Source organism: Hippopotamus amphibius, chromosome 4 (assembly GCF_030028045.1).
Source record: "Hippopotamus amphibius kiboko isolate mHipAmp2 chromosome 4, mHipAmp2.hap2, whole genome shotgun sequence".
Classification (NCBI taxonomy): Eukaryota; Metazoa; Chordata; class Mammalia; order Artiodactyla; family Hippopotamidae; genus Hippopotamus; species Hippopotamus amphibius.
In genome coordinates, this window is record NC_080189.1 from 42811832 (window position 1) to 42827629 (window position 15798).

Here is a 15798-nt window from a genome sequence, read left to right on the forward strand (position 1 = left end):
CCACTGGGCCTGTCCAGGGCCCTCCACACAGGCCCACTGTGCCCTGCACATGTGAGTGCAAGGCTGCTTCTTCCCGGACCCTCAGAGAGAGAGGGCAGGCTTGAGCCACTCTCCTCTTTTCAAACCTCCAAAACACAACACATGTATTCTGCCCCTTTGTGCCATGACAGGGCATCAGACTTAAAACCACAAAGGTTTTCAGTTGCAAGGAGGGGTCTTAAGAACCTTAAGATCTTAAGAATACCAAAGTCTGGTTCTCTTCCTGGAAGAAGAAACATAGCTTTCATTTTTTCCCTAGTCATAAGCCCACTCTGTCCATACCCCCCAAGGATGAACAAAATTACTTAAACAAAACATCCATGAAACGAAACAACCAAAATTTCTCAGACTCTCACACAGCATCCTGTTACATGGATATTTACTGAGCACTTACTGCACTCTAGATTCTCTGCTAGGCACTTGATAGAAGTGAGCTCATTGTATCGTCCTTCACGATGCTGCAAGGAAGAGATAACAGTCTCGGTTCTCCAAATGAGGAATGTGAGACTTAAAAAAAAAAGTCAGGGAACTTGCTCAGGGTCACGTAGTAGAGTCAGGACTGGCACCTACCTGATGCTCGTGGTTGAGATTTGTGTAAATACTCTGGGCTGAATGGACTGTTATAACCTGATGCCTTTTAGAAAACTGTACCATCTGCTAAGCCTTCCTTTATCTAATGGTAAAGACGACTTGCTGGATTACCTACTGCATTCTGCCTGCCCCTCCCAGGGCTCTGCCAAAGCTCCAGAAATTCATCCTGTCATGTCTTGTACTGCCCCGGCCTCACTGCCTTCCTGGGATGAGCAGGGCCTGGCTCTTTCAGAAAAGGTTGACAAAAAGTTCAGCCACAAGGAAATTGGTCTCCTACTTCTTCTCTCTTCTCTCACTTTCGGGGGGATTTTTTATGTCCGGTGATAGAACCAGACAGCAAAGGGCCTTCCCTGGAATTGTATGTCCAACAGCGGGTACTACAAACCACCCACCTCCCACATCCCCAAGAGAGACTTCCAGTTGCTGTGAGGTCTCCACTGACCAGGTTTGACCTTGACCCTGTGGGTTCTCACTTCTTGTGAGGCCAAACTAGTCTGTTGCTCTGCCAGCCCACCCATGGCCCCTTGGCTCTATCAATTTGTGGAAGCAGGAAGCATCACTCATCTGCGCATGTATTTAACTATGGAAAATTAATTCCAAAGGAGGGACTTACGATTCCACTTGCTAAGGGTGACACTGGCACATTTCTTCACTGTAGGAATGCTCATGACTATGGGCCAACTGCCTTGAACATGGGGAAATAGGTTTCCCTCACTTGCCCCTGTTAGGACAAGAATTCCTTAAGCTATAGGTTGGGGAAGAAATTGTCCCACTCTGACAGATGGAGAAACTGAGGCAAAAGGAGAAGATGAAGGGCTTGTTGCTCATCAGAGAGCTGAAGAGCAGAACCTATCTCATGCTTTTTCTCCCAGACCAAGTTTTTCCACATGCTGCTATGAGGACTGGCACCAAGTTCACGGCCCCCAAAATGCCTTTTATTTCTTAAAATCCAGAAACATTAATGTAGCCCCAGGAACTTAGTGCCACTGCAGCTGCTGGGGCCAGGAAATGTTACCCAGTGCAAGAAGCCTGATGCTGGGGCACCGCTGCCCCCTGGTGCCCACTGGGAGTTGTGTTCCCAGCTTTCCCAGGGTGAGGAGCCTGGCACACACTTGCTCTCCCCTTCGTCTTCTCCAGAGAAGAGTGCAGGGCACAGGATGAGGGCAGACCAGCCTCCACCCACACATCCATTCCTATAACTAGACCACCTGCCAGGTAAGGTTGGCAGGCTTTTCAAGTGGCCAAAATAACCCTGTATGGGCCCACTGTGTGCTTCCCAAACCCAGGAAGAACATGTGAATGTGTGTCAAACCCCTTTTATGGAGAGGTCCCCATCTACCAAGGACATGGTAAGGTCACTGGGGACTCCCAGAGCCACTGATACTCCAAGGAGAGGTCAGTGTCTCCCCCTGGCCAGCCTTCAGAGAGCTGATGCCCTATTGTCCTTGACCACTGTCCAAAATGGGCACCACTAGAGTGATCATCCTCCCCTGACCCTAGCTTCTCCCTGACCCAGTCCCAGTCCTCCTAAGCATTTCCACTGGGCTGCCCCACACCACACTGCAAAGACAGCAACTCCCCTGGTACAGGCTAAAGGTTCCTTCCACCTCCTGCTCTCCCAGCTCTTCTCACATCTGGCTTCCTTGTGATGTTCAGGGCCCCATGAGAGTAAGCGAGAAGCAAGAAGGAGAAGAGCCACCACCAAGCGGGCTGGGCACAGCCAGATCAAGAAGCGTAAAGGCTGTAAACCCTTAAACACTAGCACCCCCCCGCCCCCCGCGCCATCCATCCAATTCAAAATAAGAACAATTTAAAATCATAAACAGTGCAACAAAATTCAGGAATCTGACAAAATCTTGGTTTTCCATGAAAAATAATTTGATATCTTTTTTAAAAATATCAACCTTCAAACTTTTCTCCTCCCTAGTTTTTGGAGACATAAGCAGAAGTTTGACCTGCCTGTTGGGCAATGCACACAGGGTTGGGGAGGGAAGGAAGTGAGGCAGAGTATGGAGTTTCTGAAGTGAAAACAGGAGTGGGTGGAGACAGTGATGGGATGGGGAGAGGGAGCTTGAGATTTCAGAGGGGTGGGGCAGGGCAGGAGGAGGGGGCTGCAGGAGAGCGGAAGTTCTCTGGAGATGAGGTGGCCATGGTAGCCTCAGCCATGGGGCCTAAGGAGAGAGGGGCCTTTGGAAGGCCACCAAGGCCTCCTGCCCATTATGCTAATCTGGGCTTGGAACTGGCTGCACTGGGTTCTAGAATAGTCATTGTCTCTCTCCGTCTCGGGGAAACTTGGGGCCAGTACGCTAAAGCCCAGACCAGGTCCAAGCCAAGGTCAGTCCCCACTGGAAAGCAAAGGGAGAAGAATGAAGCAGTAAGGACTCACCAACTGGTGCTCCCAGGGAGATGTAAGGGTGTGGAAGGCACTTGACCATGGCTGCTGGCTGCTTAGAGACAGGCTGTCCATAGTGATCTTGCATGGTTTGCAACCAGCTTGAATCCAATCCCTTCCATTTACATGACTCCAGTCTCCAGTCACATGACTGCTCCTGCCTCAGAGAGTTAGAATGGTAGGTAGAGAGGTAAACTCAACGTTTTCTTTTCTGTCTTTCGTAACTGTTTTCTAAATTATGGAAAATATATATAACATTAAAATTTCCGTCGTAACCATTTTTAAGTGTACAACTCAGTGACATTAATTACATTGACAATGTAGAGCCATCATCACCATTTTCAAAAATTTTCAACACTCCAAACCAAAACTCTGTACCCATTAAGCAACAGCTCTCCATTTCCCCTCCCCCAAGGGCCCAGTAACATCTGGTCTACTTTCTGTCCCTACAATTTGCCTATTCTAGATATTTTATATAAGTGGAATCATGCATTTGTCCTTTTGTGTCTGGTGTCTGGTTTTGTTCACATATCATGTTCATCCATGTTGTAGTCTGTGTCAGAATTTCCTTTCTATGGCTGATGAATAATGCACTGTGTGTATACACCACATTCTGTTTATCCTTTCATCTGTCCTTGGACACTTGGGTCATTTCCACCTTTTGGCTATTGTGAATAATGCTGCTATGAACACAGATGTGCAAATATCTACTCCAGTCCCTGCTTTTACTTCTTTTGGGTATATGCCCAGAAGTGGAATTTCTGGATCATATGGTAATTCTATGTTTAACATTTTGAGGAACCTTTAAACTGTTATGTTTTCTTTATGTTTGGTTGTAAGGTTCTGTTTCAAGAGTCTAAGTTACTTTCAAAATATTCTTAAAACTCTTCCCTAAATAAAAATAATAAAAGGTCTTGAAGTATTTCTGAAACAAAACAAAATCCAACAGTTGAGTGGCATTTAATTCAGGGGCGGCGGGTGCTCTGGGGAGCCCCCTGGAAAGCCACCTCCTGGTGTGGTGTTGCAGGGTACGTGAGGATGCTGCCACCTTCTGTCCCAACACCCACCGTCTGCTGCTGATGCTTGAATAGCAGCTTGTGGGAGTAAGGCAGGGGCTGTCCCCACAGATCCTAGCCCCTGCTTGACCCCAAGAGACGAGAGGCCGGAGAGGTAAGGGGCTGGACCAGTGCTCGGTCGCCTCACAGGCTCCTGCATGGGAAGCCAGGCCCTGTGCGGGTATCTACGACCGCCAGGGGGCAACAGGGAGTCTGCCTTCCCCAGCACTGGCAGGGCCAGCCTGGGGCCAGTCTTCAAAGCCCCGGGGCTGGGGGGGGATTGCAGCGGATTCCTGTCTCATCTCACCCCACCGCAAGTGGAAGTCTTGGTGTGAGGTGGGGGACACCTGGCTGTCCTGTGCTCAAAGGTCAGATGGAGAGAATGAGAATGAATGAATGAATAAGAATGAGCCCATCCCACATGGCTAAGAGAGAAGTGACACCTAGAATCAGGTGTCAACCTGGCCACTGATCCCATCCAATTAACTCTCAGGGTTTATTGGCGCTGAAGAGGTCCCGGCCCAGGGATGCTGAGTTGATTCCCTTTAAATTTATTTGAAGGAATATGCAAGCACAACAGCCAGAACTGGGAGCTTTGGGGCATAATGCAAAGTGCAGTGTATATAAATATAAACACACAAATATATATTTGAAGATAAAGACACTCAAGCAGGTCCATGTAGCAAGGGACTGAGGCCTCCTGACATCATCTTGTCAGTGATCTGACAAAGAGAATCTATGAATGTTTTTAAGTTTTAAAAGCTCATTAAATTTCAACAAGTTTTGATTATTATACTTTTATTATATGAGAATTTCCTTGTTTCTAGGAAATACACACCTAAGTAATATAAAGGCCATGGAGCTGCAAATGACTCAAAAATGGTTCAGAAAAAAAGTACTTTTTGTCAAAATTTAAAATCAGAAGAAAAAAAGTCCATTAGAAACCTATAAATGGGGAGGAGGTATTTGACAATCTGTTGGGGGTACCAACAGGAAGCCAGCCCTGGTGAGATGTGGGCTTTGGGTGCATCCATGACCCATGGAGCAGGGGCCAGTGTAAACCCTGGCCCAGGGTGGGCAGCAAGGAGGGAGGGAGAGGTGCAGTCTCACGAGGGCCAAGGTTCAGGGGCTGCCTGATTGTGGGTAAGAAGGTTGTAGGCCACGTGGAGCTCCACAACAGCCAACACAGGCAAAGCCCCAGAGCTGGAGTGTGGGGTGTGCATGGTGTGAGCTGATTCAAATGCCCTGGTTGGCTGCAGAATTGGTATTCTCATTTACCCATTTACTTCATTTACCCATAATCCCTAGAAGGAGACAAGTTTGTAGGCAAGCAGGGGTGCTGTCTGGGTCAACATTTGTTATTTCTGTGACCACGGCTCTGCCACCCACTTCACTGGGCCTGTGGTATTTCTTCTCTAAGATTTTTCAAACTTTTGGGCAGGGGAAGAACTGCTTTCTTCTCTGGTTGAAATTGTAAAGATGGAAGCCTGGAGTTAACTAAGGCTGTGGGTTTGGCCTGTGGGGACGTCTGATATGAGTGGGGAGGGGGCAGTGGATAGAACATTCTGCATGATGCCTCCCAGAAGCCTTGATAAAGGCTTATGAACCTAAAAGGCACAGATTTGCTGGCTTTGTTCATGTTGATACATAAGCCTATAGAAACTTGCATATTTGGGCAAGATGATGCATACAGAAATCTCACTGCAGCAATATTTGTAAAAATGTTTATTAAACAAAGTATTTGAATAATTTTGTTTATTAAACAAAAACTTGAAAAACTGTTTATTAAACAAACAAAAAGATAAAATATCATAGCAGTGGCCTCCTGGCACTCTAGCTTTTATACAGCTGCCTCCCACATTGAACAGGGCTGAGCTGCATCAGCAATAAACAGCATATTGCAGAAAGGACACTGTGTGACTTCCAAAGCCAGGTCATAAAAGACATTGTGGTTTATACCTTGCTCTCTCGGATCACTTGTTTTGGGAGAAAACCAGTTACGCTGTCACAAGGACATTCAAGAAGCCCTATGGAGAGGTCCCCATGTAGTAAGGGACTGAGGCCTCCTGACATCAACTTGCCAGTGACCTGAATGAGCCACCTTGTAAGTAGGCCCTCCAGTCAACATCGTTAATGCCATTCCCCAGCCAGAACCACACAGCTAACTCTTGACCTGCAGAAACTAAGATAGCAGATGTTATTAATACAGTTTAAATGTTATCATTATTAAGGTTAGGGGGCAGTTGTTGCTTTGCATACAGCAATGGATAACTAATACAGATATATAATTTTACAGTGAAATTTTAATCTTTTTTTCGTTTTTCCTTTTTTTATTGTAGTTGATTTACAATGTTGTTAGTTTCAGGCGTACAGCATAGTGATTGTTTTTTATATATACTACATATATATATATTTTTTCAGACTTTTCCATTACAAGTTATTACAAGGTATTGAATATAGTTCTCCTTGTGCTATACAGTAGGCCCATGTTGCTTATTTTGTATACAGTAGTGTGTATCTGTTAATCACAAACTCCTAATTTATCCCTCCTCCTTTCCCCTTTGGTAACCATAAGTTTTCTGTCTGTTGCTGTTTTGTAAATAAGTTCATTTGTATCATTTTTTAAGATTCCACATATAAGTGATATCATATTTGTCTTTCTCTGACTTACTTTACTTAGTATGATAATATCCAGATCCATCCACGCTGCAAATGGCATTATTTCATTCATTTTTATAGCTTAGTATTCCATTGAATACATATACCACATCTTCTTTACCTATTCTAGTCTGCTTGTTTTTTTTTTCTTGCAGTTGTTGTTTGGTTGGGTTTTTTAAATTTATTTATTGGCTGAGTTGGTCTTTGTTGCTGCACACAGGCTTTCTCTAGTTGTGGTGTGTGGCCTTCTCATTGCAGTGGCTTCCCTTGTTGCGAAGCACGGGCTCTAGGCACATGGGCTCAACAGTGGTGGTTCACAGGCTCTAGAGCACAGGCTCAGTAGTTGTGGTGCATGGGCTTAGTTGTTCCATGGCATATAGGATCTTCCCGGACCAGGGATTGAACCCATGTTCCCTGCATTGGCAGGAAGATTCTTAACCACTGCACCACCAGGGAAGCCCTGCTTGTTTTTAATGAGGGGTTAAATGGCCAGGTCATAGAAATCTACTGATCTTTGAGAATCTATGTGAACTCTGTATTTGGCACGTAGCATGTACTCAATAAACACTTGTTGCTTCACTTCTAGCTGATTTTGTTCCCTTCCCTCAATTTCCACGAGTTTTCTCTCCCTTGATAAACAGGAATTCTTCCCAGTTTGAATACTGTCAAAATGTTCGCATTTGGTAGGATGAGTTCATCAGTTGGAGAGAAAGCCCATCTCCTCTTCAGGACATGGGTTACACTTGGGCCAATCCCATCTAAATGAAGAAATCACAGAAGTAAGGTTGCCTCAGTGACCTCTACTCCATCTTCCAAGCAAGCCTACAAGGGATGAGGCCTAATTAAGCACTAATGAAGTAGAGGTTTGGGACAGAAAATGCCAACTTGAGTTTCTTTTACTTTTACCCAGCAACCCGAAGGTCTAAGGAAGATTTTATTTTGGTGTCTGAGTGAAAGAACTGTGTTCCTAAAATGTTAATTACAACATTTTTGTTTGTTTGTTTGTTTGAAAAGTAAACCATGCTAAACCACGGATTTGTATAATCACGAGATTTATCCCTAGGGAAAAAATTGACAGCTCTCCTCACTCCCAACCAGACAAAACATGTATTTCTTTACTTCTGAAAAGCAAGGGGGGAAAGCTCACATTAATTCCAGGGTTTGTGCCATGGCACCCATCACTTCACCATTTGCCAAGCTGCTTAAATTACCAGCTTACTCAAAATACAGGGAACTTTTCTGGGCCTGAAGCATACATTTAAATATGAAAGAGCCCAGTGAAATTCAAAGGCAACGGAATTAAATGAGGGAGAAAAAGTTGTAAGCTCCTGCTAGACCTAGTTTAGTACTCCACACTTGGATGAGAGCCAGCTCCCTACTGATGAGGCTTCTCTGGTCTGCTGTTTCCTTGTAAATATCCAGGGAGAAACACTATTCCTTGTAACACACCTGTAAACTAGGAAGCTAAGCAGGACTCACTTTGAAGAGGAAGAGAACAAAAGAGAGACACTTGTTGGCAGTGTCTTACCATCTCCCCCAATTAGCCTCTCATCTTATGCCAAGTCCTCACAGATCTCTATTCTCAGAGGTGTCAACTACTACTCCCACTCCCCATCCCAAAGGTTTTCAGAAAGCCTGAATAGCATTAGGTTTCAGCAGGTTCACAAACACTGCATCTAAAACTGGTTCTGGGTGGCCAGTGAGGTTTCAGGCTACCCTTTGAGAGCCTGGCACAGAACAAGGTCTCCTTTCACTTGACCCTCCTTTGCTAATACAATGCTGTTTGGCTGGGCCCAACACCCCATCGGGCAAATATTCAGGCCAAGAAGTCTTCATTTTTCCTGTGAAGCTTTGAAAGTCTTCTAAAGAACATTTCCTGTTGAAAATGGCTGACACTAAACTTTGAACATTCTATGGATTAATCCCAAATCACGGGAACCAAGTTTGCTTGAAAAGCAGCAATATTTACATCAGAGATGAGACAGTGATAAGTCATCTCAGCATTTCTTCCAAAGAAGGACATATTTTATAACTCCCATTCCTAGCACTGTAGAAAACCTGCTCTTAACCAAAATTGCCTTATTTCCATGTGTACCCTCCCGTTGAAACATACCTCATTTAAAAACTCCAAAAGGCTGTGTACAAAGTAGCAGGTCTGGAGACTTATCACAGCACCATCACCATTAGGCAAACTTACCTAAAAGTGGGAAAAAACAATACTCTTGGTTTGTCATGGCCCTGGCATCACCATATCCAACATTCTGGGAGCGGAGGGAGGTGTAGAACTTTTTGTTTTAATTAAATTGAATTTTCTTAAAACTCAAGGATAATCTCTCAAGGCCAGACACTTTCACATGTGCAGTCACAATGTAATCTTCACTTTAAACCAGCAAGGGAGATATGGGCCCTATTTTATGGCTGAAAAAGCAAATATTCAGAAAGGAAAAGTAACAGAATTTATATTTAAATGGGATTTGAACCTAGAAGATTAGTGCGTGTAGCCACTGTTTTCTAGCACATACCAGGTGCTCATATGGCATAAAACTGAAGCACACAGGTCCTGGTGCTGCCAAGACCAGTTCAAATGTCAGCTCTGCCAGTTACCAACTGTCTACTGGATAAGTCACTAACCATCTCCAAAGCTGTTTCCACATCTGTAAAAGGATGACACTGGTATCTATTAAGGATTAAATGAAGATAATGCACATAAACTATTTAGCCGTCTGAGATAGGGTAAACATCTTGAATGCGGACTTGCCTGGTGGTCCAGTGGTTAAGACTTTGCACTTCCACTGCAGAGGGAATGGGTTCAATCTCTGGTCAGGGAAGTTTCACATGCTGCCATGGTATAGCCAAGAAAATCAATCAATCAATCAATCAATCAATCCTGAATGAAGGACATGAACTTATGTTTCTATTTGTGAGCTATTTATTCGAAAGGATTTCAATTTACTTGAGTGGCAGACATTAATCTTTTCTTTTACATGAAGTAGGATACCACAGCAGTATTCACTAGGACTTTCTTGGGAGGTTCAACAATAACAAACTGATTTTTTTTTTTTTTTTTTAAATTTTTGGCTGCATTGGGTCTTTGTTGCTGTGCATAGGCTTTCTCTGGTTGCAGCGAGCAGGGTCTATTCATTGTAGTGTGTGGGCTTCTCATTGAGGTGGCTTCTCTTGTTGCAGAGCATGAGCTCTAGGTGCACAGGCTTCAGTAGTTGTGGCACACAGGCTCAGTAGTTGTGGCCTGTGGGCTTTAGAGTGCAGGGCTCAGTAGTTGTGGTGTACGGGCTTAGTTGTTTCACAGCACATGGGATCTTCCCAGCCCAGGTATCGAACCCGTGTCCTCTGCATTGACAAGCAGATTCTTAACCACTGCGCCACCAGGGAAGTCCCAATAACTTGAGTGTTAATGATCTACATACTATCTACTGCCATACTAAATTAAGGGCTTCCAAAGTACAGTATGTTAAATAATTCACTGGGGCTTGGGAAGAGTGCTAAACGTTTTTTCAATTTTTAAAATTTTGTTTCATAATGTTCACATTAACAGAGTGCTATATGTATAAAATTTAGTATGCAATTATAATCACAGATACATGCTCAAAAATATTTTCATAAGGAAACAGGATTAGGTTTGGAAAGTGATCTAGATGACATGCTAAGTCAACACTTTTGCTCTTGTTGCATCATCAGACCCCCTTATTCTTGTTCTTTCTTTTTTCTCACCTACTATACCTTGATCTCTATATTCCTAGGTCTTTCTCCAAGAGAATAAAGGGCATGAAAGGTACAGAGTCAGAATGTGTAGGTGCTACTGTGACACTAAGCTAATGAATCTGAGAAGCAGCAGTCTGTACCTCCTCAGCTTTCAAAATTATAACCTGAGCTACATGAAATAAACGAAATGTTCAATTTATTATCAACTTCCACAGTTACTGGTTGACTTGACAAAAAAAATTTAGATCTCATTTCCACTAGGTGGCAGTAAAACTCGGCCATCTGGTGCCCAAGATGTTCATTGGGATTAGCGATTACTTGGTTTAGTTGGAAAGATAGCAAGACTTTCCTGGTGGTGCAGTGGTTAAGAACCTGCCTGCCAATGCTAAGGGAAAACGGGTTCGAGCCCTGGTCCAGGAAGATCCCACATACCTCAGAGGAACCAAGCTCGTGCACCACAACTACTGAGCTCATATGCTGCAATTACTAAAGCCCATGCACCTAGAGCATGTGCTCCGCAACAAGAGAAGCCACCACAATGAGAGGCCCAATAAATAAATAATTTAAAAAAAAGAAAGCAAGCAGAGTGGTTAATGAGTTACTTCAATTATATAATGCCTCTGACAATGGAGACTAGGTATTGCCCATTTTGCTGTATACAAGCTGGCCTTTCCTTATGTTCCTTCTTAAATGTTATATGTATTGTGAATAATCATATAGCAATTCTCAAAGATCCACAGGCCATGTAACAAAAAAGCCCTCGATATGCTTGAAAAGCTTAAGGCCAACCATCAAAAGACCCAGTCAAGTTGCACAGGTCCTACATCAGATTCAGATGAAACTTTAGGCATGACATGGATAAAGACTTCTGACTGTTTTCACTAGGGAAACAGAATAAAAGGTGACTTTACAAAGTTATCACAGGGTACAGAGTTTTTAAATGGCACCTATGAGAACCTGTTTCTAGAAACAGTAGTACTTACCAGTTAGGTAAGTCCAGTTAGGTGGTCAGTATAAACTTCCTCATTTTGCAGTCTCCAAATTCAGTAGGTTATTCTTAACTTCCTAAAACCAAACTTTTCTGCTTAAGCCAATCTCTCTTAAAATAAGAACCAAACCAAATTAAAAAAAACGAAAACAACAAAACCATGCATGTTTACTTACCAGTTATTTCTGAATATCTGATTCTGGTCTTGGAATAACAGCCAACTTTTTTTTTTTTTAAAGCCATTTGCACCATGTTATATTCTCCAACAGCAGAAAGCATTTTAGGATTAAAACTTTTCCAAGACAATCTTTAACTAGTGAAGGCCCTCAAATAAGGATAAATGTTTACTGCAGTATTTTTAAATCATGTTTTTAATGCCTCATAAGACCTGCTTTAAAAAGAGCACCCCAGAGTGAACAACTACTTCAAGTCAGGATTCTATAAGGTGAATAATCTTCCTAATATGCTTTATATTTTACATCTATATATCTTTGAAAAGCAACAGGGATCTTTCAAGCATACTGATTTATTTAAACCCTTCAGCCACTGATGTAAACAAAAATACTGGCTAATCAGAATTATGAGTTACTGCCTTCTACTCAAATCATTAATTTTAAAAACTAACAGGTATGGTGAAACTTTTTAAGGTAAACTGTGTTGCATTAATTATAATTAAAATATCATAAAACATTTTGTTAAAATCTATATCATTTGACCTTAGTGAAAAGAAATTATATCACTCTCTTTCCAGTTAAAAAATTTCAGTCCAAGGACTTGAGAGTTCACCTGGCGGGTTGAAATTCATTCTCAGAGAAATAACTTGTTAGTAGGAGACAGTAATGAGTAGAGAGATACTATATCCCATAAATCAGAAAATCAGCATATACACATTCTAAATGAAACAAACATACAAGAGAAATACAGGAGTTACAATCATGGAGGAGGCAAATTCAAGCTGAAAAGCTTCTTCCCAAACACACTTTAGTCTTGTATATCAACTGTAGAATATTTAAGACCACGCTCAATTACATCACAACATTGTTTATTATGTGAATTTTTTACAATACAAACAAAAAAATACAGAAATGCAATATATGAATACAGCTAAATGCAGAATGGTGACTTTTTTTTTTCTTTTCAAGAGGCCATGATTCCCATTTCTAGTAAAATAAAGAGAATGCACATAGGTAGAAATAGGTTGGTCGTTAGCTTCACAATTTTGCCTAGAAATGATCTATAAATGCATTTTCCTCCTGCTACTTACCATAAAGTGTAAAAAGGGAATTAAAGGAAAGTTTCCTTGTTGGTTCCTACCATATGAAAGATGCTATATTCTATTTTAGCAGGGCCAATATATGGAAAATACCTAACTTAATGTTATTACAAAAATGAAGCAGTAATGAGATTCTGACTAAAGAGGGCACTAAATGAAAATAATATATATTTAAAGAATCCAAAACAAACAAACAAAAAAAGGTTGTTATAAAAAAGCTCTAGGTGCATTGTAAGCATATAGGTTTTTTTTTTTCCATGTGTATTTTTAAACAATGGAAGTGTCAAAAAATAGGGTCAACTGTGTTAGACTAAATTACATTATTGTATACGCTGCACTGAATGGAACCTCTGTATTATAATTATCATAAAGAAGCATAGTTTGCATCATATTATGGCAATTTATCCTCAATGAAAACCTTCCAGAGTCCTTTTATTTTGGAATATCCTGTAAACAATCAAACCACCAGAACATGATTGTACAACAGTAAAATGTTTTCTTGCATTAAATTGAAGACGTCTGTTTAATAAAAAAAAAAAGGAAAAAATGTAGGAAAGGTACTTAGAGCTGTTAGTTTCTAAGTACACAACACCCTAGACAATTCAAGGCATCTTAATCTCCATCAAGAACAAAAAAATAATAATAATAATTTTTGTCATGCTGTTAAATCCATCATTAAGGATAAAACCGGTGCAAATTGGTCAAACGGATCCAACAAACACTGATGTCCAAGCTGGCATATTGGCAACTAATACGTAACTGGTGGTCAATAGAAGGTTTAAAAGATCTTCCCCTTCTTCTTGTTCTTTTCCAAGGTTCTAAATAATTAAAGGAAAACAGTCAAAATGAGTGACCACTTTATTAACATAGATAACATATGGTAGCAATAGCTAAACCAACTACAACTGTGTTGGATTTTCAAACACTACATTTTCATTTAAAAATCAGAAGCTTTAGAAGTTAACAGTAAGGACAATTCTAGTCTATAATATTATTTTCTTAGTCAAATATTTGACAAAATTCCAAGACAAACAGTAAAAAATACGAGAAAAACCTATTTTTAATATACAAGAACAATTTTTCCTAAATGAAAGACTGCAAATCAAAAAAGATCAACTGACATCAACTAGCGTATCCTTTTCTCCTGCCATTTGTATTCCGAAATGCTTTTGCTTTTATAAATGTATTTTCCTCTCTCTTGTGGGAAAAGTTAATAGAAGGATAGTGTTATAGAACAAATGTCTAATCTTGAAAATGTTTAGCAGTGAGGGTAAATTGTAGAATCCTTATAGGGACGCAACTTTTCAGTTTTAAATGGGACTAATGAGGAAAAGAAAATCGAAGTACAAATACTACTGCTTTTTGTGTAAGTTAAGAGCAAGTAACTAATTACCTGCACTAGGAATTAGATATCCAAAAATGTTATTTTTATATAAATTCATTCATTTATTTATTTATTTATTTATTTATTTTACAGGCTGTGTTGGGTCTTTTTTTGCTGTGCACAGGCTTTCTTTAGTTGCGGTGAGTGGGGGCTACTCTTCCTTGTGGTGCACGGGCTCCTCATTGCCATGGCTTCTCTTGTTGCAGAGCACAGGCTCTAGGTGCGTGGGCTTCAGTAGCTGCAGCACACGGGCTCAATAGTTGTGGCTCACGGGCTCTAAAGCACAGGCTCAATAGTTGTGGCGCACGGGCTTAGTTGCTCCACGGCATGTGGGATCTTCCTGGAGCAGGGCTTGAACCCATGTCCCCTGCATTGGCAGGCGGATTCTTAACCACTGCGCCACCTAGGAAGCCTCCAAAATGTTATCTTAATGAAATAATTCAACACAATAAAAAACACCTCTAAATGTATAAAAGATGTTTGTAGCAATGTTCTCTCTGTTTGCCCAAAATTAAATACAACCATTATGTCCAACATTTGATGTGAAGAGGTAAGCAACTGATTACGGTGAGTCAACAAGACAACATTATGAAGCTACTAAATTATAATTATGAAGATTGCTAAGCCACAGAAAATGTTAACAGTGAAAAAAATACTGTTACAATAGACAGACTGCATCCATCTATATAGAAGATCTATCCACGAAAATAATTTGTGCCTGGGATGTACAATAATGGATGATGTCTTCTAAAATCTTATTTTAATGTTTTTAAAAATAAACAGGAAAATAATTCTTTAAAGCATTAATACACATATTCCTTGGGAATCTGATATTAGATACCTGGAAGAGTTCTGTTGTTCTAAAATACGTTGTTGGGCTTCCCAATTTGCCTTTTCATCCTCAAACTGACGACGTTTTTCCTCTAATTCTTTGTGTTGTGCTTCCAAATTCTTTTTCATTTGCTCATGGCGCCGTTGGAGCTAATTCAGAGCACAATATAAAAAATAAAACTGAGAAATCAGGAGCAGAAGTACATTTGATCCAGGCATCCTAATGTTAACAGTATGAACGTTCAGTTCTTACACTATAAATTCAGAGTGCTACCTGGAAAGCACTGTCTAAAATTCCTCTGCCTATAGGAGTTACCACCCAAAAGGCCAGTGATCAAAGACAATAATCTTGGGAAACAGGGGAAAAAAAGAGTGCAATAAGCTACAGTTGTATAGCACTTTATAATGGGCATACCTAATCTTATCATCTCATTTTTCCTTACTCACAAACATGTAGGAAGCTGGGCAGGGGAAGACACCACTGCTCCCACTCTTATACATGAGCAAACAGTTGCAGAGTTTATGTCACTTGTCCAAAGTCATTAGCCTGAAAGTGGCAGAACCAGGATTTGAACCTGTCTTGTAAATCCAAGTTCAGAAAGCTGAGACAAGTGAAAAGAAAGCAAATAGATAAGGATCCAAGAGTTACAAGATCATGGCATAAAGTCTCCTGATTCTTATAAAGGAGTGGTTCCCAAATGTCAGTCTTCGTACAAATCACCTGAATGCTTATTAAAAATACAGAATCCTGGACCTCACCCAGACATACTGAATTAGAATCTCTGGGGTTTTTTTAAGTCTAGAAATCTACATTTTCAACAAGCCCCCGTGATTCTAAAGCAGGTGGTTCTTTCTACATTGAGAATT

The 15798-nt window shown here is 41.2% G+C and overlaps 1 protein-coding gene across 3 annotated transcripts in view; it reads right to left on the bottom strand.

The window, feature by feature from the left end:
* Nucleotides 1–12468: 12468 nt before the first annotated feature.
* Nucleotides 12469–15798, bottom strand: part of SEPTIN7 (septin 7) — a 69123-nt gene continuing 65793 nt past the window's right edge. For all 3 annotated transcript variants that reach the window (XM_057730406.1, XM_057730404.1, XM_057730405.1), the window contains 2 exons: nt 14942–15081; nt 12469–13534 (listed from right to left, as the gene is read on the bottom strand). In XM_057730406.1, coding sequence (XP_057586389.1) covers nt 13495–13534; nt 14942–15081 — 180 coding nt within the window. In that variant the 3' untranslated portion in view covers nt 12469–13494. The remainder of the gene's footprint in view (nt 13535–14941; nt 15082–15798) is intronic.